Genomic DNA, 26,880 nt, shown 5'->3' with positions numbered 1-26,880 from the left:
TGTAGTATTAAATCATCGGATTTAGGGTAATAAACAAAGGTAGAGGGAGTATACGCAATTTTTACATATCCCCAACATGGTTAAAATACGTTGTCGGATTCTGATATATTTTGAAATCCACAATTTTACTATATCAATATGAATTTAAAATTATTCATTTGAGTGATTTGCGATTAAATATGCAAATTTCAATATTTGGAATCCGATACTTTTCCTAATTGTCGAATTTATAATAAGCAGAATATTTATTATTTTCTGTATCTACCTGCTGAAATCCAAGGTTTGGCAACTTTTGCTTTCCTTGTGTCATCGGTTGTTTCACTTCGTTTGGCGCGCCTAAAGTTTGTTTTCTGAATTTGTGATATGTTTGGATATTTATTTCAATATATTTTGAGTTGATATGAAATTTTGATTCACTATGGGACATAAGAAGTGCGTTTTTGTGGAGAAACTCGCGAATTGGGTGAAATATCTTGTCACTGATATGTTTTCATTTCTGCGCGCTTCATGTGAAATTTGATAGTTCATGTTGGGGACAAAATTTGCTTACTGAAAAGTACATAATCTCCCTCTATCTATGTTTATTACTCTCAGGAGTTAACTAATAAGAATAATGACAACTAGAGATGAAATCGCAAACATATTCTCGGAAAATTCATTATTTTTTTGGACAAATGCTTTGATCAAATCTCGCAGCAAAATATCTATCATAATACTTTTTAAGTTAAAGTTAAAATTGGCCTTTTCTATGATCAAATTCTACCATTGTTTTCAACTAGTTCTTCAGACTTATTTTCACTTAGCTTGATAGAAATAACTTTTCAGTTGTCGAACTTTGTTGAAATGTCACAGTCAGCTCGGATTTTTTGAAATACTGTATATATACCGTTATATTCTGCTGTCTTAAACGTTGATTTTTTTATTCATTCATCCATCCATATGTTTCTTTTTTCCGTTCTAAACCTCAAGGAGTACAGTAAACATAAGTTTCACCACCCATTCATAATAACCGACGCCTTCACCATTTTGCAACCTATTTTGCATTGCAAAAAATTAACTTTATTTAAATATTTCTTGCGGCGAAATTCGATCAAATATTGTACATGAATCTGTTTAGCTACTATACACTAAAAATTCATTAATGAAAAATCAGTAAAACGTGACTGATACAAAATTAATCAAAACAATTCAATTATTATTGAAGTCAGTATCACTATTTTCAATAGCAAAGAAAAAGTCAACTACAAATCCATCGTGATGAAATGCTAATTTTATAGTGTATACACTATCATCGAATTGATGATGTATTCTCAATTGTTCTGTAATCCGGATCACATGAAGCCTCAAATATCAATTTCATCAATTAAAACCTAACTACACTATAATTTTATCGAAATCGAAAAAGCTACACTATAATTATTCAAGTGTATGTTGCTTTCGCTATTTTATATAAAACGTGAAGTATCTAATACTCACCGAATTATAACTACATAATTATATGAAAAAGTGTTTGGTACCTATAAATGCTACACTATAATTAACATTCATATATGTAGCGCATTCGCCATTTAGTATGTATCCTATCGAAAACTTTTGGGGGTCAGTTCAAATCGTCCGTGAACCGATACATGTCAGTTCCACAAGTGTCAAACCGAATATATCCGTGACAGCGGTTATATGTTAATCGCAAACGCCAGTCGGAGACATGCAATCCAAAGGGAATAAGATATCATCCCGATCATTTATGCATGCCCTTCTCTCCCAAGACAACATACCAGGACTTCGCTCATGTGGCCGAAGACAGGTTACCTTAGCGAACAGCCCGGCTGACCTGTGCAATAAGATATCCTTGCATTTATGCAAAACCGGGAAAGAGAGAGCCGCCGGGTGGCGCCCTCTCTCTGTCTTCGGTAATTAGTGGTCGCGCGAGAGAGAGAGGCTAAATTTCGTGTGTGTGACTCGAAGTACAGGCCGCCCCTTAATTTATATCTAAGGGTAAAACAGTAAGAGTAAAGAACGGACCGTGGTGGGGGAAGTCTTACATGAGGGGAGTCCTAAGGAGAGGGCAAAGGCGCAAGCGTTCTTGCATCTTAGCAAGCTTTGTCTAATCGGATTCATTAACAGGGATCCAGGAATTATGCTTCCATTGCCAGTCGGCATATTTTTGAAGGCAGTCGGACTCGTGGACTTTGCAAGTAAACTTCCTGCGGAACCCCAAGCAAGGTGTGTATGGGCCCACGCGGTCCCCCTGTTTGATATGATATAGCGCGCGCCTCTCTCATCGCATCTAGTGTGCCATGTGTGTGAGTGTGTGAGGACCGGCGCTCAGCTGTTTCGCAGCCGACTGTGTTTTAGTGGTTCCGTGTCTTTCCAGTCACTTTGTAGTTTGATTTTCGCGCTCTCGCGACTTTACGTTACTGAAATTTCAGAGCGTGTTTCGTACGCCACTTTCACACGCATAATGTGCAAGCTCGACACGCTGTTTCGGAAACGTTGGACGGTTGAGGTTGTTGCTAAGATGGAAAACGCGCGTTTTTTAACTTAGCTGTTGTATAGGGCATGTTTTTTTGTTTGTTAACGGGGTTTTTGCGTTATGTTCACGGTTGGGTATGTGTGCTTTTGGTTGGTGTGAGAGTTTTGAGAATGTTTGCTGTGGAAATGGTAAGCTTTTACCTTTTTTCGTGAGATCTCCCGAAAGTTCTTTGACGAGTTGAAAAAGTTTTCTTGAGTCTGGTTTGACTCGTAAATATCTTAAACTTGCGAAATAATATTGACTAAATCAATTTTTCAACAAGTCTCCACTGTTTTTCATCTTGAAACATTCATCAAATTCGATTTATATTCTAAATAACGCCTTGGAATCTTCAATTCATCTTGAAAAACACCTTGTAATGAGTTATAACCAACCTAGATTGAAATGAATTTCAAATTCCTTAATTTTTTCCCTTATATCTTCTCTTTTCAAAAATAAAATCATACGCAAATCAATCAATTGAAGAAATGAATCCTAAATAATTTCATTATGAAATACAAGCAATTCTCTCAAATTCAGTTTATATTGAAAATAACATTTTGAAGGCTGGAGAAGAAATTCCAATATTCATGTAGAATTCCATTTCGAAGAATGACAATTCAAAATTATAATCCATACCTTAATTGAGATGAAAACATTATACTGAAATCAAAAAATGTTAATTTTCATTTCCTAGTCCGTTGTTTCCACTGGTAGTGTTTTGTTTTGGCGAATGTTCCATACCACGTGCTTTATTTCGGCATCATCAAAAGTGCCAGATAATTTGAAACAGAAAAGGAATTATTCAATTCAAAAATGTCAAGTCTCCTTGAAATTATGCTTAATCCGATATTTTTTTGTATTATAGGTATTGGTATATAATGTATATTCGAAAATTACCAAATTCTTGAGAATTATAGCAAAACTTCAAGACAGAAAAATATTTTCAACACGTATCCCCAAATTGTTTTCATGATCTGCATAAAATTCATAATGTTAATTTTATATTTATTTTTTATTACTTAGCTTCAATAACAAAGGAATTCGTCGTCGAATTCAAGTTCAAGTATTTTTGTCACAGTAAAAATCAAATCGTTTGCAATTTTATTTTATCTGAAAGCGTAGTCATTTTTAAAAAATTGCAGTGGAACTTTTGACAAACGCTAAGGGTTGTAGTAACCAATAAGATACATTAACATACATTTAGTATTCATAAAACGTATGCATCCTTGATTTGTAAGATAATAAATTTTTATGTGTCCTTATTCCAAATTTCTTTGGAAGAATTGAATCTAAATATTTCATTTCAATTAAAAATAACTTAATATTAACCAACAGAAATAGTCTCTCATCGTGAATATTGAATGAAAAGTAAATAATGTCCCATAAAAAAATTGTTACATAAAATGAGGCAATAAATGAAATTACGTTGATGTTAATTGTATGACTCTTTGGAATATTTTATAAAAATATTCCATGATATTTCCACAGTGGGCAATGAAGAACGTATCTGAATCCGAAAGACGATATCCTTGAAATTGAAATGATATATTTTATAATTAGCTTATTTCATCAAAAATTCAAGAAAATTTTCGTGTTGACAGTAAAGCATGCGACAACCTGTATACCCTAACTTCTGAGTAACGCTAAGGGTTGTAGTGACCTGTAATATACATTAAAATAATAGTGAATCAGTAGTAAAATAACAGTTCTGTATATATTATCCATTCTCCGATTTCGTAATCCGTTTTAGTGACTAATATGCATTTTCCCCGCAAGTGTAAATCTTGAAACGAATTCGCAGGTATCATTTCTGCATCTTCTAGTGAACTTTCTTCAAAACTTCCCGCTGTCATTAATCCCAGAGTCATACATCGCTCCGGTTAATAAAACTACGACAATATCCAATCCCAACCAATTCGTACTAAATCTCTCTAAAGTTAATTATGTTCCTAGATCAACTCCGATCATAATCCACCCACTAAAGCCCAGAGCACACGCCAACTATCCCCCGGAAAATCTAGCAATTCGCGGGCTAGTTTGAAATTTATATCAATCACTGAATATTAGCAAGACAACACGAAACACGGGAATAACAATAAATTATCTTGCCATAAACAGTAGCATATAAAGTTAGCGACCTGGATAGATATCATTATTTATATTATACGAATGCCCGGGAAAATGTTACATGTTGCCGGTGTCTGCAGCAACAAATAATTTAATAGTTTTGCGGTGTGAGAGAAGGTTGCGTCCTGTTCTGCACTGTTGCAGAAAACTAATGACAACATTATTATAAATAAAATGCGTAATCAAAGACACCTTGGATTGTTCTATACGTGGCGACAATTTATAGGTTAGATAACTATTAGTGATCCATGCAAGGTTGGGTCATATTATGTGAGTGTAACCTCCAAGGTTTCCTCAATTTATATAAAAATAAAAACCATATATTCCATCTGCCAATTGCAGCCAATGAAGCGACATATTTTTTTTTCGTGGGCGATCATGCGAAACTTGAATAATTTTCGGCGATGAAGAATTGGATAAGGTTGAAAAAATTTGTGATTCATTACTGAATCTGTTTGGTGCTTTGCTTGCTTTTTTGTTAATCGGTTAATTCTGTTGATTAGTCTTGAAGATTGAAGGTAATTGATATGTATAATGTTTATCGATGAAATGTATCTTTTGCCGCAGTTTATTTTCATTTAGATGTAGTGGATCTATGTCTTTTTTTAATCTTAAGAGTATCGTTTTTATAGAATTCAAAGACATTAATGACGTGAAGTGGATTCAATATTGATATTTCAATGATAACATCAACGATAATCATGAGGTAAAATTTAAATATGTTGAAAATAAATAATAATAAACTGCTAATTTCCACAAAATTTAAAATTTTGTGGAAATTAGCAGTTTATTATTATTTATTTGAAATGAATTTCCATCAAGTGAAGACCGAATCAATCAAATATTTAAATATATTGACCCATAAACTAAAGAGAGAATAAAATGATGAAAAGCGGTGTAATGACAATCACATATTGACAATCATTTGGCTTTTAAAAGTTTTCGAATATCAATTCAATGGTTCAAAGAAAAACATTCGTTCAATGTTTGGACAGTAAACGTTCTATTTTCTATTTACTGTTCGAATGTTCCTTATTGAAACTAATTTTCAGAATGAAATGTCTACTGTGTTTCAATCAAATTACTGAGATTTTTTGGAAATAAATCATGGTAACACTAAAGAACTCAAATCGAGACGTTTTCGCTCAACGAAATCAACTTCTTCTCCAAATATGTCAATTCAAACTGAATTATACAGGGTGATTATTAGCTCACCATGTTAATAAGAGGACATGTGGTTTCAACAAAAAAGCATTATGAGAACATATGTCTGATTTCAATTATTTAAGAATATAAATAGCTTCAAAAGTGTAAATACACTTGTCTATTCATTGCCAGTAGGTATTCTGATTGTCGTAGTCTGTTACACTAAAATTGTAGCAGAAATTTAGGACTTGGTACTAAGTTAATAAGTTACACTTTAAATGTAGCCTTACAGCAAGGAAGAATATGCCAATATCACATTCTTTTATGGTTATTGCAATAAGAATATCTGCTGACAATGAACTGACAAGTAAATTTACGCTTGTTGCTGAGCATACTTTTTAGTTATTGATGAATCATATCAATAGATATGAATGAAATTTTTGAGACCATTTATTTCCTGAAATATTTGAAAACAGGCATATGTTCCCATAATGTTTTTTTTTTGTTAAAAATTACATTAACTTTCATATGGCGTAATTTTTGGGTGAGCTGATAAATCACCATATGTGTCTAAACCTTAACTCTCTGATTAAGTCCCACATTATGCTCTTTATATTTCCAGAATATAACTATTCTTAAAATGTCTTCATCCTTGGTTTGTATGATAATTAGTGATTATGTGTCTTCACTTCAAAATTCTTTGAGAGAATTTAATCTAAATATTCCATTTCAATTATAAATAACTTAATACTAAGCAACAGAAATAGTCTCTTATTTTGAATATTGAATAGAAAGTAAATAATGTCCCATAAAAAAAATTGTTACATAAAATAAGTTAACATATAAAATTCCATCGGTGTTAATTCTTGTTTTGACCCTTCGGAATATTTTATGAAAATATTCCATAATATTTCCACAGTTGGTTATGAAGAACGTATCTGAATCCGAAGAACAAAATGCTTGAAATTGACGATGACTAAATAAATAAATAATGAATTTTATGAGGCAGCCTTTTTCGTCGATTAATCAAATGAATTTTCGTGTTGGCAATGGAACATGCGACACCCTGTATACCCTTCAAACCAATATTCCGATTAAATTAAATGAACAACCCCAAAAAATCACGAAATTGAAGGTATTCACCTACAAAACTCCACCACCCCGAAACCAACCCCTAAATTTCGAAGAAACACGCGTCCCTCATACACGACAAAGTAACAACCCCTACGAGCACACACACACGTTCGCGTATCGATCCCCCAGCCCCAAATCAACGAATGTGCGACGAAACAAAATCCGTATTCATTAGAGACATCTTTCCCCCCCCCTCTTGGCGTATTTTAATTTCGACGATGCATATACGCGCTTCTTCTTATTTGCCCTAGCCCCCCCCCAACCACCCCGCTACAGCCCTCACATGCCGGCTTGTTTTCCCGTCATTTCTCGATCTTCGAAGGAATCGCATCTCCCCTTTATGTGTTACTTTCCAGGTTGTTTCTCAGGGAGTTTTCTTAATCGCAAATTGAATGCGAAATCCGAGACTGGCGGACCAATATTTGAGATCTAAGCGAGAGGAGGGGGTGGTGATGTTGATGAGAATCGCGGGATTCGAGTCGAAAGGGTTGAAAAAAGTCGCGGTGCGAAATGCTGGTATAAGGCACGAGTGTCGGCCAATAGCGCGTCGGTACTCGAGTGGCTTGACCAATGAAGGGACGGCCGAGTTATGTCACTCGGCGGTCTGGCCAATGGAAGTGCGAGGAGCAATGACCTTGTGTCACATTGATAAAGGGACTTAAGTCGAAGTACGATCAATTAATTTCGTTTTCTATCGAAGCATCTTTTGAATGAAAATGTATCAAGTGTGAATTATACTTCTTACAAAAGTTACGTTGTAATATGACGGTTCAATTACAACATCAACCCTTCAGCATATAAATATGGTCTTGAATTATGCTAGTATAGATACTTAATCATCGAAAGTTACTCAAGAATATTGGTTAAATATTTGCTATGATATAATCAAAAGCACAATGATATCAATCACATATGTATACATTACATTACATATACATTATATTCTTGCTTCACGTTTCCTTTTTTTACCTCTGTCTTCTTCAGTTTTTTTTATTCGATCTCTTGTTGTTCTTTATGTTTTTATTTCAATTGTTCATTAGCAATTCCGCATTTCTCAATCTCTATTTTCTTCTTTAGTTTTTTCTTTGAATTTCACCTGTTGTTCTTTTTATCTTTTTTTCATTTTTTTTTGCACTGGCTTTTCTCGATCACTAGATTATAACCCAGCCACAAAAACTACCATATTCGAACCAAAAAGGGGTTTTTGATATGCAGAAACCCTACGATTACTTTCCTGATTATAATCAACGTATCAAGACTTCTAGCGCTTTCCGTCATTAGGACTAAAGCAAATGCGAAGGGTCGATTTTGGTCCTTTAAAACAGCTAACCGATAGAAAATACTCATCGTATACTTGGAACGAATCTGAATTTCATATATGAAATTGAGCACGAATGTGCAGGTAGCATGCAAGACGTTCAATCCTTTCGAGAACAGCGTGCGCAGGGCCGTATTAAGAAAAAAGTTGCGAATGTGGTCATCCTGGATCTTCCTTCATATTTCTGCAAGAAAAATATTCATTTGATTCTCATATCTAAATAATTGAAATATTACGAGTTATTTTTCTTAAATTATTCTTCAACTTCAAAAGCTTCTCTAAACCATATGAAAACATTGAGAATATTTCAAAATAATCCATCAGACTTCAATAAAATTGACATTCTATTGATTGCAATATAAATTAGATTTGCTGTTTACGTGAAAATGACATCGTTCAACATAATAGAATTATAACACTGTATAACTGTTTTGATTGTTATTTTTTTTTTTAATAATAATAATATTTATTTGCCAAAAATTTGAAATTAAGTATACAATATATATAATATAACAAATGGTGAATAAATATAAGAAGACCCACAAAAGTAAAACTTGTGCGTGGGTAGAAAAGTAAATTTAAAAATGATTATATTCTTAGTTGATGTAGCATGATGAAATTCATTATTAAATCAAATAAAAAAGAAAGTTAATAAGAGATTTATCAACTTCTGAATAACTATTCTAATCTCTCCATAGTTAATTATTTAATAATATAAAAATTGAAAATTAGAAAATTGAAATTTATATATCATTGAAATTATTTACACATTCACATTCATTAAATATCAAAATAGTACAATTATTTTTGCTCAACTGATCTCAAACAATAAATCAAATCATTATCTTTGATCAGTAAAATATGCTTATAGGACTTCTTACTTGATAGATACTCTTTTGGCTTATTCATCTATCGATATTAATATAATTATTCCAACAATAATAAAATTATAATATCAACTCAACGAAAAAATCAAATAATTATGCAGAACGACTATTCAAGAAGAAGTATATGAATGTTTTTAATTGTGTTAATTTATTTATCCGGTTTATTGAATTTTTTTTTGAATTGCAGTTTAGTTTAATTTTATTTTTTTCTCATTTTTAACATTGATTTTATTCCTTATCACTTTACACATTTTCATAATTCATTATTTGCTCTTAATTTTTTTGTCAATCAAAGCATCCCCAATCCAATAAAAAATAGTTAAATCCCTCCTGAATCCCTATCTGTGCCGGGGGGGGCCAGCGGATCGCGTGTGTGACATATTCAAGCACGTACATAATCGCTTAGTCGATTTAGAATAGCAGGCGTGGAAGAACAACGAACAACAGAACAGCTTGCCCCCCCCAGTCTTAATGGGATATGAGGGGGTTCGGTAAATGGAGGGGTGGGGAAACGTGGGAGGTTGGAGGCTAGAAATGCATAGGTGGGATTAGAATGCCTACGTGGGGAACACTTTTCTCCATTCGTTTCTTAATGGATGTATCCTCGGCAAGCACGGGTCCTGAAGGATTTAAATCAGTGGTATATACTCGCGTTTTAAACGTTTCCCACCTGATTCTCGGGTTTGCTCCCTGTATCAGTAATCTTAGGTTTTTAATTATTTTTGTTTTATTATTGTTCATTATTTTTTGTTTGTTTTTTTTTTCAATAAAAATCTATCACTATAATATTCATAAAGATCAATAGAACTACTCGTTAATCTTATAGATTTATAAAAACCAAAAAAAAAAGACGCACATAATCCGAAAATCTTTAACGAAAAAAGAAACTACCTCCAAAAAAACTCCTCAAACAACTACTTGTTTGTGAGTCACAGCTACTTTGTGAACTTTCAGGGTTTTTGATACAGAATCAAGTTTTCTATTATCAATTGATCAATCAAAATCAGTAAAAAAAATGGCCGAAATATCCCCTTGATTTTCTGCGCTTGGAATTATCGTAATGAACCGATTTAATGTCTCCAGTCACAATATGATGCAGAAATTCCTTTCGTCTTTACCTTGCAAGCAGCTGTTCGCAAGCAAACAAACGCCGTTCAACATCTCTCGGCTTCAACTCGTACAGCACCTAATTTCTTTGTTTCTGCATCATTCCCATGATTTTCAGGATTTTGAAGTGGCTTATTGCGTCACTCCCAACGATTCTGCCAATTCTTGTTGCGTTTGTTCGAGACGAGTCTTGATCAAGTAATGCCTCCAAATCTGCATCTTCGAAAACCTTCTCTCTTCCACCGCCATGCTGGTCTTCGACATCAAAATCACCGTTCTCGAAGCGTTGAAACCACTCTCGGCGCGTTCTTTCACTAATAGCGGCCACACCATAGATATTTGAGAGCATTCGAAGATCCTAAGCCGCAGATAACTCCATATTAAAGCAGAAAATCAAAACCTCCCGCAAATGACGATAATTTGGCACGTAAGCTGACATGTTCAATCGAGAATAACTTCGTGATGCAGACACAAATCTACTAATATTTCGATGGCCTTATGTTTACAAATACCTTAGCTAATTTTATGACATTTACGATCTATTTATTTCGACTACCACTTACGGCTACAGCCATCTGTTGCAAAACGGCGGAAGCGAAGTTGTACACCCAATAGGAGTAATAGAGAGCTTGCACTTGAATCCATAATAAAAAATGAGCTAAATCGCCTTTCCGTCAACATACGTTACAAACCACTAAAACAAATATCAAGCACAACTTATCTTCTTAACGCTGTTTTGTTCTTTATCATTTTTTGTTCGATTTCATTCTAACAAGTTGATTTCTGTTACAGAAATTCAAAATTCAGAAAGAGGAATATGATACATTCCTTCTGACCTTCGGCAATAAACAATCAAGACAATGTCAGACGCACCTGACCAGCAATATAGTCTCAAGTGGAGCAATCACCCCGACAACATCCTGAATGCGCTCGATACCCTCCTACAATCTGAAAACCTCGTAGATGTCACCCTGATCTGCGGCAAATCGTCACTTCGAGCCCACAGAGTAATACTGAGCGCCTGCTCCCCCTTTTTCCAGAAAATTTTCGCTGAGACACCCTGTAATCACCCGGTCGTGGTTCTGAACGAGTTCCAAGGAGCAGAGGTCCAAGCCTTGATCAACTTCATGTATAGAGGAGAGGTAAGCGTTGCCCATACGCGACTAGACGCTCTCATGAAAGCCGCTGAGAGCCTACAGATCAGGGGATTGGCGGATAAGAAGAATCCCGATCCCGTTCACGCTGTGATCTACGAAGGTGACGAGAGTGGCTGTGGTAGCAATTACCTGAATCAAGCCAGCGGTTTGGGAGCCGCTGCTGCTGTGAGATCACCTGCTGAAGGATCTACGCCAGTGAGAATAGGTAAGTTCATGAACTATTCTACCAAAACGGTTTGCAACTGGGTTAGAAAGTTCCGGACCTTCACCCTTGGTTTTGGTGCTCTTATCATAGAGAACTGCGAGTCCAGAACGTATCTTGGCCTCACTAAGAACATGCTACATCTCTGCATTGCCTTACTGGGCATTGTCACCTCAAGAGTCACCTTAGGAGAATATGCTTATCAGAAAGATCAGCTGGTCTAAAACCTTGTAGAAATGAAGATGTGAACTCTTTGAAGTCTTCCCAGATACTCAGAATTCATTGAAGCTCTGTGAATAGAAGGCTAGCTGTAGGGTGTGAATGATGATGCTACAATGTAGCCCTTACATAATCATCAAAGCTGAAGCAATTATTAGGTCTCTAGAAGGGGCTGCAGCTGAAGAATTAGGATCTAAAGCTTGCTGCATCATCATGGAACGCAAACCATCAAAGTGCAACTAAAAGGAACATAATTCTTCTAGTAGATAAGAGCAATGGAACAGTAATAATGGATTAATGTTGAAAACATGAGGAAATTCATCGAACCATCTAAATTCAGCTAGGAGTCTATTTCATCCCAGCTTCGACAAACTAAATCCTTGCTTCTTCGTGTGTAAGGGTGAAGCTATGATTTTCGAATCTCTATTATTCATAAGATTTATGAAGACGGTATTCATCTGAGTCTAGCTAAAGCCACATGGAAGAAATTCATGAAGTTTCATTCTAAAACTGAATCCAAATGGCATACTCGTGTTCCACTCCTCAAAGAATCTTAAGATTGCATATTATCTAGTTTAGAACCCAACTCTTGCTAAGAAGCCCAAAATTTTCTAACGCCGTATAAGTCTTTAGCATACGGTTTTCATAGTTCGCAAAGGGTCCTCTAACCTGTTCTCTATTCTATAGGTTCCGTATCACCATCTACATCATCGACCTATGACCATCCGTCAAAACACGTAAGGCAGTCATACATGGAGGTTCCTACGACAAGGGCGGTAGATTGTATATCGCCAACACCAAGGAGGAAACAAGCAAGGCCACGAAGGCGTTCTGGAGATAACTGCAGCGTGCAAGACCTGTCAACTAGCTCGCCCAGGTCGCCAGTACAGCAGGAAGAAGTAGCAGAAAACTTGTGTATAAAGAAAACTGAAGAGAGGCCTTTCCAATCGAAGAGAGAAGTTATCGAAGTAGCTGCTTCGTTGCCTGACCCACCACAGGCAGATGTAGAAATGAGAGATTACAGGACTTCACCGATTGTGCTGAACCAACCTCCGATGGGTCTTAATCAGGACATGGATAGTCATCCTCACATGCCGTTTCCACCAATGCCGTCTGTATCAGCTCTGGCTATGACCCCACCTCATGGAAAATGTGAGTAGAGAATTTTAGTCGATACATTTGTTCTTCAGAAAATAGCACAATCCAGGTTTATGAATTACATATGTCGACTAGACGGTAACTCTTGGTTACTGGTTTCTATACGAAAGGGGTTGTGATTTTACCAACTCCTAAATAACTTTCCGACGTTTCCATTAAAATACTTCAATCTTCAAAAAATCAAATCTAAAAATTTTCTATAATGGTATGATTTTTTTTTAGATTTTGGAATGGAGCCTCAGCCTTTAGGCCTGTTTCCTCCAGGTTTAGAGAACTGCAGGAATCCGTTGTACGAAATGGACCACAGGGCTCAGGATCCTCATGGGCTCGTCAAGAAAAAGAGTAAGTCCAGTGCAAACGATCTAATAGCAGGTTTAGAAAATTTATCGATCGGAAATAAAGATCCAAAAGATAACCCAATTTTGAAGAAAATTGCGAAAGTCGCACCCAAACGAAAACCCAGACCAAGGGTTGTTTCCAAGTTTGATAAATGTAGGTATTTTTTTCTTTTCTTTTCTTTTCTTTGTTTGAAGTTTTGCACCCAGACTTGCAAGACGCTGAGGCTCGAGACTCCAAGGCATATCTTGTTTGTTAGTAGGTGTTCAAAACGAGGTTATTCATTTCGATTTTGCAATATATTGTTCCCAGTTATGATATTTTCACAGTTGATTACTTTGATTCATATCTATTAAACTGTTTCAATTTTAAAAACTGAAAATATTCAACTTCAACCCGATAATTTAATGGATTCAGTCCTTACTTGGTGGAAATTCATATTGATTCGGTAAAAAAAGTTTCACTTTTGAATGCCAATTTTTTTTTATTTTTAAATATACATTTTTACAAAATTGGAATAAGATCGAACTGGATAACCTGAATTTACTTCTTTTTTCTATTTTATTTCTCTGCTTGATTCTACTTTTATTTTCTATTTTTATGCTAGAGTGTATCAGTTGAGAGTGCAAGGTTCATTTTAGATTGTTTGCCTGTCGGCCTTAATTGGTAACTTCCTACAGCCAAAAGTCCAAATAAAAAATGACCAAAGCGCGGTGATCTTGTCACCAAACCGCTCAGAAGTAACTCTATTTCATGGCATAGCAAGGAATGTCATTTTTTAAGTATTTGATTGACTTTATGGTTACTTTTTGGAAATCCGTTCAAATACGAGTTAATCTAATTTCCACTATTTTATAAACTAAATAGTGGACATCAGAATAGTTCTTAATCTGCTGAAAACGATTTTGTGATGAGGTCAATTACAGTTATTTCGGAATGGTTCGTTCATACAGGGATACGATCTAAATCTTGCATTCTTATCGACACACCCTTCTTTCTTTTTTTTCTTCCTTTTTCTTTCAATTATTGCTTCGTCCTATTCTGAAATTAGTTTTGTATAGGCCACAAATCGTCATTAAAGTGATGCGTAACTTCAATTGGATCTCCATGTTATAACAAAGAATCAAAAGCGGATTGAATAAAATAAAATTCAAAATAACCCCAAATACGAACTTCTCCATTCTATAACGACGTTTTTACAGTTGGTAGACCTAAAGGACAACACTCAGCACCGAGAGGAGGGCCCCCAAGGTCGTGGACCAACTCAGAACTGACGAATGCCCTTCAGCACGTGTGGAACAAGAAGATGACCACGAGCCAGGCCTCTAGGGTGTTCGGCATCCCTTACAACTCCCTCCTCATGTACGTCCGAGGCAAATACGGCAAGAGTCTCAAGCTGGAACAGCTGCGCAAAGACTGCATAGGCGCATCAAACCAAACTTCAGATCTGATGGCGGTGAACAGCACGAACAACAACAACACAGTCGTGAAGACAGAGAGGGAGGCAGAACCCATGCAGCCCAACACCAGGCCATCCAGCGTGGAGAGCCAACCCCCACCGCCAGCACATCCACATTTCTTGAACCCATTCTTGAACAACTTCTACCCCGAGTTCAACAATTTTCCCCTTCCCTTGATGCACCAGTTCATGCCGCAAAACGACAGGAGCAGGGAGCATTTTAACCAGCCGCAGCAACAACCACAAGCTCAGCTTCCTTCTCCTGAGGTGGATAACAGCAATTCTGAAGCCCTCGAAGAAGACACTGAGCGTTTCAGGTCGCCCACGCGATCTATCGACGAACGTCAGCAGAACGGGCAGGATTAGGAAGAAACCTGCTTCGACGCCAGGTTGGTCTCGTCGGGGTCCGCCAGATGGGACTATCATGTAAATTTGCTTCGTTTGTACAGACTTTATTTTGACATTATTCAAAATTGAGAAAATTGATTTTATTGTAATTCTGATGTTAAATTGGAGGAAGAGAGTAAATTGGGGCAATATTATTATAGTGACTGATATAGGTGAAAATTTTTAAGGAAGTTTTTAAACGTTCTCTTGTTGAACCGTGAATTTATTTGTGTGATCACTGCTAAGTGGCTCGTTGTTCATAATATGTTATTTAGGCTAAGGATTGTATGTGCTTCCTAATTTCTTTGTTCTCAATACTAAATATCGACTCTTGCTCTTGGAGCGAGCGTCGACTGTTGATGAAGTGGGGAAGAAACACTTCCTACGATTTTAATTGAAATAAGACTGATATACTAATTGCAATGCCAACATGATTCGTTCGAAATATATTTTGTTTATCTCACAGTAACAGTTCCTGAAGATATTTTACAGAAAGATTTCTACAGATTTTTTAACAGATATATCTACAACGATACGCTATATACAAGTTTTCGTTTTTACATATCCAAATATACAATATAATGAAGTTAACGTTGTTAATACTCATTTACAGAATGATCCGGTTTTGTTTCTTGATGGGAATTTTGGGATAATTTCGATCACGTGGTCACTCTCTAACGAACAGTTTACAATATTTGTAAAATCTCGATTCAAATGAATCGAAATTATACTGAAATATCCCAGAAATATTTCCATAAACAGTGGTACTCAAATCTTGATATTTCCAATATCAATTACGAAGCGAAATATCAAGCAATTTTTTTTTTCGTATAGAGAAACATTTTTAATAAACGATAGGATTTTTCACAGATTGAGATCGATATACCAATATTATTTGGCAATAGCTCAGATATTTTTGTACCTACCGATTCTAATGCAACTTAGCTATTTACATTCTTCAGTTATGGCGACCATTTCCGATTCTCTGATGTTCATCATTCATAAAAAAATTTCAAAGCGGTTTAACAACTTTCGACGTGAAAAAAAATTGTACAAAGTCTATGTTGACGCAAATTTATGTAAGAAATACAGGTTCAAGTAAAGTAGTTTCGATGTAATGAATATACAAATTGAAGAAATACAGGATATACGTGAAATTGTTGAAAAAAAAATTTGTAAAAATTATATTAAGGCACCCATTAGGTATACGGTCAACTTGTACAAATTTCGATATGATCGAAGGATTATATTTCTCGGAGTTCTTCGGATATCTGTAAATATTCTCTAGTTTTAATCCGGAACTGTTTGAAATCTACGGTTTGATCATATTTTTGGCGCCAAAATATAGCCGCTTTTTCACTCTTTGAATTACGGAAATTCTGATAGCTTTAGGATAGACATATGGTAACTCAATTTCAGTGCTTTTTTTTCTCACCAATCTGTAACGAACAAATAAGAAGACACATCACTAGTATAAAAATTTCTTTCTGGATCGTCTCAAGAGTACTAGAAATAATTTTTTCGACTCATTCAAGTGGAACGTTCAACAATGATTTCACTGTGAAAATGTGTTTCTACTCTTGAGATGACTCATCGAAGGCCTTTTCTAAAATGTTCTTTTGACAATTTGGCCCATCACTAGGCTGGAATTTTTCAGTTGGAAAACTTTCTCCTCATTCCCGAAATGACGGAGAAAATTTTCCATGGAAAAAGGATTCGATATCAGGAACATTCTGATGGCTGTTGTAACAGTATTTTTATGTCTATTTTGCTATACCTAATATTTTTAGGATTCTTGAAATGTGATAAACTCATCCCTCCTTGGGATGGACACTAGATACTAGATTTAGAAGAACACATTGGTTATTTTTCCTGTCTGAATCGTAACCAATGTTTTCGCTATAAGTTCAATATGTGTTACCAATTTGTTCTTTCTTTTAAATTATTTCACCTCTAATTCTTCTATATATTTTTGTACATTTTTCAATCCATAGACTGGTTGTGCTCATTTTGAAAGTTTTAATGACAGAAAAACAATCATAGCTCATACAATAGATCCGTACTATATATTTAATCACCTGAGAGCCACCTGCTTTTTTTTTTGTTCCTCGTTATTTTATTGCCAAACTCTTATTCTGCCAAATAGTTATCATTCTCAGCTTTAGTTTAACATAGTTTGAAAGATGTGGCAGGTCTGGCTCAGGGTCCAAGTTCCTTTTGTACAATTCAAAACTGCAAGGATTCACAACACTTGACACTCTGTTTTGTTGAAACTGAAATCATCGAGAGAAATACCGTGAAGAATCGATTTTATCAAGAAGAACTGCACAAGTCACTATATCTCAATATAGCACCTAGAAAATCTAATCAAAACATAGATTATTTCTTCTGTTGTTATTTCTCTGAATGAATTCGGATTGTTTTGGTTCTGCCTGTTGAAAATTTTCTAAAGAGTTATGAATCTTTGCCTTCATATTCAACAAAATGGTGCTGGTAAATTTTAAGTTGTACATAATACTAATCTAAACAGAGACATTCCTATCAAAGTATTATTATCATTAATTATGTTTTTTCCACACAATTCAATGTGTGTAACTGTATTTTATTTCTGTCAAGTTCCTCAATGTTATTTTAATTTGGAAAAATTAGAAACTCCGGTCCTGGATATTATTCACCGCTTGAAAATTCACAAATCAAAAATAGTTTATTTAATTGAATTGGCTACATAAAATAATATGTAATAGTGAAATTTTAAAGTTGTACTAACCACCGTTTTTTTTATTGTTTTTTGAGTTTTTGATTTTTCCAACTATAATTTTATTTTTGTGTTTTAGCACCTTGTCCTCAAATAAAACTTGTACACATATAATAGACAATATCGAACAGGGTATATTTTTACATTGAACCAACATAAGGTATACCTTTTTTTTCGTCTACTTTTGGTGATTATGTCTGTCTATAGTGCAATAAAAAAAATTAATTTGAAAAATTTGGATCTACGCGTCGGAGCTAGAAAAAATTATCACGATGTTTTCGAGAACCGACGCCTTGTAAAAATATATTTAATGTAAATTTCGAGAATTTTCAAAATTCTGAAAAAAAGGAACGTTACCCCTGGCATAATGTAAAAATTCAATGTTGCAAATCTTATAGGGTGCAATTTGTAAAAATAATTAGCTCTAGGTTCATAACGAAGGCGCCTCGTACCTCAGTTTATTTCATCAATCTGAAAAACAGGGTAAAATGAAAAAATATCCATAGAATTTATTTAGATAAAAATGCAATATATAAAGTATACAAAAAACAAAACGAAGAGAATACAGTATACAATAGAGTGCAATCATAAAAACGAATTAGTTTTTCATCCAACAAAAAAAAACAAATGGTGAAGAATTACTTCGTTTTAATGTACGAGGTGGCAGAAGCGTAAAACGCATAATGAAATTATATTAAAAATATTGTAGGTACTTACATTATTAAATTAGATATTTGATATATAGGTAGTACTAGTTTTTGAAGATGTTAAAATAAAATCGAATAAAGCTTCGTGAAAAAAAGCAACACTTCTATTATTTGTCTCAACCCTTATAAATAAAATGAATAATATTATATAATAAACATAAAAAGATTACAAAATCTACAATAAGTATTTTTATGTTTTCTATTCTTCAAAAATTTGAGTTCACCCCTGCTCATATTATTATTAGATTATTAATTATTATTATTATTAATTATTATTACCCCCTACAACATAAAATATCTGAAATCATTGAGAAAGTTGTCGAAAAATTGAAGAAATCTTAGACCTTCATTGATTTGAAACTAAATTTCAGTACAACTATTTGAATATTCTAAAATTCAAAACTACAAAGGCAGGTACTCAAAGGTAAAAAATTTTGTTTCAAGTATCGTAGTGTAGCAATACCTACATACAATAGATTCTAATATAAAGAGTGCGAAAGTTTTCCGGAATAGAATCCTTATCGAAAATTGAAGGGGGTATTTCTTGTAATAAAAAGCTCGTAATAGGCCTATCCTTAGAAAGTTATACGCTTCAAGAGAAAAACAATTCATTTCTTTAGTGGAATTACTGAAGAGTTGAAGAAAAATAATTGCATTTTGTAATCGTACCTACAAATATACAGCGTGCCAAAAAAATAACGTACCTCGTCAATAATTCTCGTACGAATAAATATAAAGCAAAATCCTCGCAACCTTCAATTTTTAAGTTGAAAACAATTTTTACTGTGCTTTTTTGAATTTGATATTTCTCACCCCCTACGCCCTGGACCCCTTTACTTAATGTTTTCAATCGGAATTTTCCTGAATAATTCTTCGTACAAGAATTGTTGACTATAGTTACTTCACTTTTTTGGCACGCTGTATAACAGGGTATATAAATTTCCATCCAACTATAGAAATGATCGAAAGTTTGAGTTTCATACGGTAAATCAACCAAATGCCTGTCTATAGTAATCTGTGAACTTCAAATAATTGAACTATTCGATAGCCAGATTTAACACCGTTAGATTATTTTCAATATTTCAACATTTTTGAATTGATAAATGTTGTTTTTCAAATTTGACCAACGGAAAAAAATTTAACGGTGTTAAATCGGGAGACCTTGGTGGCAGATTATCATAGATAGCGATTTCAAGCTGTTTTCAACCTTCCATGTTGATCGCGTCACCAGAACAATAGAAAATTAAAGCAAAATATTTCTTTTTAAATAATGACACTATGTGTACCTATTATTATCAAAGGTTGTAGTTACACGAAATGAAAATTGACTAGAATAAGATGAGAGCAAGCAATCAATGATTAATACTTTCGAAATAATATTTTCATGGCATTTGCAGAGCAACTAGAATTCTTCAGTTATCGATTGACTTACTGTTAGATCTGTATTTCACTTATACAGATCAATCGGTTAATCTATAAACCAGTATCGATAACCAGGTCCGTATTCGTAGTAAAGGTGAAATTTTTATATAAGATGTAACAACTTTCCACCTAATGGTGATGGTGATATTTCCAATAAATAAATTTAAAACATAAAATATTAAAACTAAAGAATAAAAATAGTTTTGCAGAATATGATCGAAATATAAAGACCATTAACTAAATTAATTGAAGGTTGCAGTCATAAATTAAATTAAAAGCATTCAATTATCCGAGAAATATGCTAATAAAACAAGAAAATGGAAAAATAGAAAATTTTATTTGTTTTATTGGAACACATGAAAATAAATATTTCAGGCCTGTTATTAGATATTATTTTATCATTTTATAATTAACAGTAGCCAACTACATAGAAAAAGATGAAAGAATTAGTATTTTTTACGATCTATTACATTGTTTTTCTCCTTTAAAACGATGAAGCTCCTAAAAAATCTTGGTATTTATCGCCTTGATTTATCAAATGATAAATCACTAGATTTGATCCAAATTGAAGAATACAAACCAATAAAATCACAACAATAAATCAATCAAGCATTCGTTGGCAATAAGATAAAAGAGATAAAAATTATTCAGAAATAATTCGACGCATCTAGTGATTTATAAGAAAGAAATTTATTGTGTGAAGGTTGATTGTGCATGCACTATATCTTCATTAATGTTGAAAATGACCATAAAAAAAAAACCACCGAAAATCTTAGGATAAGTTGAGTAAACTGAGAAAATTTTGTAGTTACTTTATATGTTTCAGTTGAAATATTTTTCACTTACTTTTTGTGTATTGAAAGACAAGTGCCCAATTTCAATATGTTTCAATGTGGTTTCATTTGCTTTATTCGAAAAAGTGAGATATTTTGATTCTCTACTTAAGAGAAAAACTTGAAGAAGAATTATAGGAAAATTTCAAGTCAATTACTACGTACGCGTAACAAGCCAAGAAACAAAACCCTATAGAATTTTTGTACAATTAAGCCATCCTATAAAACAATAATAAATATAGGTCGATAAGTTCAAATAAATCAGATGAAATGTATATTACAAATAAGGTATGTACAAGAATACACCGATTGCAATAAATAACACATATATAGTTTATCTAGGACAAATAATAAATAATATAATTCAAATAGAAGAAAACAGCTAGAATTGATTGATCACTCAGGTATTCTCCAACACTGTAAGTAATAAGCTTTCTGCAAAGGTCTTGATTTATAATTTCGTACATAGATGGAAAGTGATTATAGAGTATTATTCCATGATATAGTACTTCACTCCATAAGTCACTAGCCTAAACAGTAAATCCGCATTTTTTTCTTTAATTCAACTTTATTCGTCAACTTAATCACTTTTTATAGTGCTACACGTACTGCAACGGTCGTCTAACTTTTCAATAATGTTTCTGAAGAAATATTCGGTCTTTGCCATCATTGGAACCAAATTCTTCTTTCTAAAGCATTTTGTAAAAGGCCAGAGCTGGTGGTCAAGCCTTCAGAATGAGCTGGGTGGTCAAGCCTTCAGAATGAGCTGGGTGGTCAAGCAGTTGGAAGTTCAATTCGTTCAACTTGAGTATGTTTTTCATCGAATTATGGCAAGCAGCATTATCAATTTTGAAACTCGATTTATTCATTTTTCAAGCAACAACAAATGAATCGTCGCTTAACCTTCAATATATGATAATATATTTTTAAGTTTGGTTCCAAGGAGAAAAAAAAGTGATGTGGCACAAAGAATAGTTATTTATTTCACTAGGCAGCAAAGTAATAGATTGACTGCCACGGCTGATAGTTCGTAGAAATTCAACCAAGGCAGTCAATCTATTTTGCTGCCGAGTTAAACATATAATTTTTTCTTCGATTGTTTGAAATGATACATGTAAGATATTGTATTTGCAAATTATTACAATTCCCACAATCTTTTTGTTTTTCCTGTAATAATAAATTAAAACGAAAAATTTGATAGAAATCGCAATTGTTGGAATAGTTGGTTACTATGAAATGTATATGTCCATGATAATTATAGTTTGACAACTTATGAAATATCTGACAGTTTTTTGGAAAAATTTCGAATATATTCATATTATGGACAGTGATAGCGACTTAGAAGGACTAACTCCTCCAGACATAATGAAAGTGGCAAAAAATATTGATTGTCAGAAAATGTCGAATGTTTTATTCGCATTGAGAATAATCTCTTCGCTGCCTAGGCAGAAAAGTAGTTACTTTGCTGCCTAAGCAGATAAAGTATTAGTGTATCTTTTCTGATTGATATATGTCCGCAAAATCAATATTTGCTGTCAATCAGAGAAAAAATAAGTAGGGTAAATGCACTGGTTCTCGACCAGTTAACAGAAACATCGATTTCGAGCACGATTTTTTCACACATAAACTTATCAAATTTTAATGGTGTTGGTGTTCATCGATTCTTTGGCGAGTTTTAAATGATTTGTCATATAATTTTCAGCGTTCTTTCCGCATTTAACCTTTGAAATGTGAAAACATATAGAAAATCTCAATAACCTTCGGTTCTCGACCACGCCGCAGAGTTCTCGACCATTTTTGTGTTAGTTTTCGACCACTAATAATAGTGGCCGCTCCACTTAAAAATTTTATAAAAAACTTTAGAGCGAGATGAGTGATTAGTACTTACTTTCGTACTGTACTATCGACATCACTACCTATCACTCAGATGGGTTTCAGATGAGGTTATCAAGTAAGAAACACTCGGAACGTAAAAAAAAATTATTTTGCGAAAGTTTCCACTTTCTATAAATATTTCAAAATAGCAACTCATGCAACATTATTTGGTTATTTTGCTCTTAATATCTATTTAGAAACTAATGAGTAAATAAAATATAAAACACCGACCACCAGTGGTCGAGAATTAAGTGCAATCAAATTGGTTCTCGACCACGAATAAATAAAGGGTAGAAATAAGTGTTTCAACGTTAATTCGGTGGTCGCAAACTAATATTCAGAAAGTAGATATATAAATGAATCAGGGTATCGAAAAAAAACCGAATGATCCGACAGAAATATATTGGTTGAAATAAACAATTATTGGAGAGACTATTGGTTCTCGACCACTTTGGTCGAGAAATAAAAGATACAAATTTTTCAATACTAGTTCGCGACCGCTGAATATTGAACAAAAAAATATACATTTATTTGCTTCTTGATTGAAATACACTCAAAAATATATCTTATAGTTGATATAGAACAAAATATACACACATACTTCATTCAAAATAAGAAATAATTACTATTTTCTGGTCATATATCACAAAGCACTCTTCTAAGAGAGGACGAGAGAGAACCCTTTTCTATGATAGCCGATTATAAACTAATTTTTAGCGCGAAAACTTTGACCTATACCATAACTATGCAAACTATTTTGGAAGGGTAGAATGGTCGAGAACACTATATATTTTGCACTACATGATATATTTTTATTATTATTTTATCTCAAATCACGGAATGGTCGAGAACCAGTGCCGGTCGGCTAACCAGTGCATTTACCCTAGTTGATTAATGAAAAATATTCTTCAGGGTGAAGGTCTGATAAATAAACAAAACTCAAGTCCTGTCCTGCGCCTTGCAAATTTTCAACAATCATGACATCTGATTTATGGAATTACCCAAAATACGCACTGCACTCGATCAAACTTTTTATTGGGCATAATTTAGCAATGGATGTAAGGTAGTAGACGTATCAATCAAAGATGGTCCTCCACAATAAATAAAACATGGATTGGACGAGCTGAACGAAATATTTGACAGTAAAGATGGCGGCCCCGATGGCCAGACCACACACGGTAAACCGTTGAAGGCTCTGACTTTCGAGATTATAAGAAAATGCAAGAGGTTTTGCTGCATTTCATGGTGGGAACCACTATACTGGCTAAATTCGAAAAAGCCCAAGGGAACATCTGCTTGGGACGAAGACAATATTTCTCCTGTCGAGATGATTTGGAAGATGCACTAGTATCACTTCGAGCTCAACAAATAAAGGGTGTTTTTTTTAGAGCTATAGAACTTTAAATTGCAATAAAACAACGATGGATTATTCGATTACTTAATTTCTGACCTGTCCTATATAAATGTAAATTTGTCTTATGGGATGCAATAAATGATTATGATTATGATTATGATTGACATGAATTTTATTTCTCCGCAAGATAATCTTGTGGCATTATATTTTAAATATGATTTCTGGTATATCACCGCCACAGCTGGCTCGGATGTAGTCCAATCTGGACGTCCAATTTTCGATGACTTTTTCCAACATTTGTGGCCGTATATCGGCAATAACACGGCGAATGTTGTCTTCCAAATGGTCAAGGGTTTGTGGCTTATCCGCATAGACCAATGACTTTACATAGCCCCACAGAAAGTAGTCTAGCGGTGTTAAATCACAAGATCTTGGAGGCCAATTCATAGGTCCAAAACGTGAAATTAGGCGGTCACCAAACGTGTCTTTCAATAAATCGATTGTGGTACGAGCTGTGTGACATGTTGCGCCGTCTTGTTGGAAACACAGCTCCTGGACATCATGGTTGTTCAATTAAGGAATAAAAAAGTTAGTAATCATGGCTCTATACCGATCACCATTGTCTGTAACGTTCTGGCCATCATCGTTTTTGAAGAAGTAAGGACCAATGATTCCACCAGCCCATAAAGCGCACCAAACAGTCAGTTTTTCTGGATGTAACGGTGTTTCGACATACACTTGAGGATTAGCTTCACTCCAAATGCGGCAGTTTTTTTTGTTGACGTAGCCATTGAACCATAAGTGCGCTTCATCGCTAAACAAAATAAAATGGACGTAGTGCCCGATACGTATTCCGCACAGAACCATTATTTATTTTCGAAATGAAATTGCACTATTCGCAAGCGTTGTTCAGGCGTGAGTCTATTCATGATGAATTGCCAAACCAAACTGAGAATAAATCACTTAATGGCTGTTAAATCGGTCGCCATTTTGAACAGTAATGCCAACTTAAAGTTATATACCTCGAAAAAAAACACCCGTTATTTTTCGAAAATAATAACGCATGGTTTATTAGAGAAAGTGGCCCTCATTCAAAATGGCTGAATTTTTGATATGTTATAGTCCAAGTCATTTCAAACAAAAAGTTCAATAGGCACAAGTTTTTTTATAGGCTAATTTTGACGATAGAGGCCCCTGAAAACTCTCGTTTATTCTACATTGTTAAACAACACAAAATCTTATCCTGGAAAATCATCACAATTTTGAGTAATCAATATGTGAACTGTCATTAATATGAGATAATATTAAGAGCATTGTTCTTTGGTGTTGGTACATTTGGTCAATTCTCAGGGAAACAGCTGTTTTGGTGTCCAGATTTTTTTGGCTGAATCTATATCAATTTGATTTCCTGAATTCAAACAAAGTTACATTATTTTACCTCAAATCCGTAAGTGTAGTAAGCAGAAGTGGATACGTAGATTTTATTCTGGTTTTTGAACTCCAGCAGTAATCTGCCATCATGTGCATGTCCCATCTTCCTTGGTAGCGGTCCTCCATAACTTTAATATCTTGGTGAAAACTTTCACCTTGTTTCACACTCATGTATCCTAAATTTTCTGGAAAACGGTTTAAGTAGCTGTGTAAATTAATGAATATATAATAATTTTAGAACTCTCATAAATGAATCTACTGAATGAAACCTACATTGGTAGATAAGTTGATGTATCTAAAAAAGTAGAGCTGATAGAGAAAAACGGATTGCATGCACAGATTTAGCGTCCCAAAATATAGTTGAAATCAGCTCTAAAACCTCAGCACCAAAATAATTCAAATTAAATATCAACCTGGGATGTTTGAACTTGGAAATACCTAGTGAAACAAATATGTATACAATATACAACTTCAATAAGTCAAAAATTTAATTAAACATTCAGTGAAAAATTAAAAATCTTTCAATATGGCATACACATAACATCATGATCTATATGCCTTTCAATAAAAGTAAATAAATATCGTGCAATTTGTGTTTCTCATTTACAATTACAAGAATTTCAATTGAAAATTCAGTAGACAAAGTACTGATCCTCTGACAGTTTGAATTTCTCAATTTATAAAATGGCAAACGTAAAATCGAAAGTTTTTGAAGTTACTCTCATTCGATTGAAATAATTAAAATGGTCAAATTTCGTAAATGATTAAAATTTCATGATTCACAAAAATATCGTAAATACATCAAAGGAACGAGTCTAACAATGAGAAAAATTCTCGATACGGACCTGTTCCGACACCATCAAACCTTTCGTCAACTCTGCATCGATTAAGATGAATCTGTTCCATTTGATTTGAATATTTTTCTAATTAAAATGCTTTGTTACCTTTCATAATTTTTATGACAGCGGCGCGATATATTCGTAAATTCGTAAATCTGTTCACTCACTCAATGAGGTCCAAAAAACCCGTTGGATAATAGAGGGTATTAAATTGGCTTTAACTGGACCGTAAATAAGATGCTGTTTAGGGAATTGTGGAAGATTCTGGGTGATGTACAGGTGTTCGTAAAGACAGTCATGCCGTTATCCAAGTTTTATTATGTTGTTTTCATATTATATTGAAATGTTAACCCTTGACCTGAAGCATTACTCTCATAAATAACTGAAGATTTCAGATCTTTCTTCACAAGTTAACCAAACCCAAAACAATGATTCAATAATGATGAGATCATTCCTGGGAAATTATAGAATCGCCATTTTTGCTAATTTATTTACAACTGAGTTATCAATTC

At 34.1% G+C, this 26,880-nt stretch overlaps 1 protein-coding gene across 4 annotated transcripts in view; it reads left to right on the top strand.

The window, feature by feature from the left end:
• LOC123682270 (protein jim lovell) overlaps nucleotides 1-18,709 on the top strand; it is a 105,149-nt gene extending 86,440 nt beyond the window's left edge. The window contains exons 1-5 of one of the 4 annotated variants that reach the window (XM_045620812.1): nucleotides 2,137-2,223; nucleotides 11,027-11,596; nucleotides 12,500-12,964; nucleotides 13,193-13,462; nucleotides 14,509-18,709. In XM_045620812.1, coding sequence (XP_045476768.1) covers nucleotides 11,095-11,596; nucleotides 12,500-12,964; nucleotides 13,193-13,462; nucleotides 14,509-15,131 — 1,860 coding nt within the window. In that variant the 5' untranslated portion in view covers nucleotides 2,137-2,223; nucleotides 11,027-11,094 and the 3' untranslated portion in view covers nucleotides 15,132-18,709. Of the gene's footprint in view, nucleotides 1-2,136; nucleotides 2,224-2,461; nucleotides 2,662-11,026; nucleotides 11,597-12,499; nucleotides 12,965-13,192; nucleotides 13,463-14,508 lie in introns of those variants that run through there. The other 3 variants (XM_045620813.1, XM_045620814.1, XM_045620811.1) reach the window with 3 other exon arrangements.
• Nucleotides 18,710-26,880: the final 8,171 nt, after the last annotated feature.

Source organism: Harmonia axyridis, chromosome 6, assembly GCF_914767665.1.
Source record: "Harmonia axyridis chromosome 6, icHarAxyr1.1, whole genome shotgun sequence".
Taxonomy (NCBI): domain Eukaryota; kingdom Metazoa; phylum Arthropoda; class Insecta; order Coleoptera; family Coccinellidae; genus Harmonia; species Harmonia axyridis.
The sequence above is the reverse complement of the archived record's forward strand: the minus strand, read 5'-3'. Positions and strand labels throughout refer to the sequence as shown.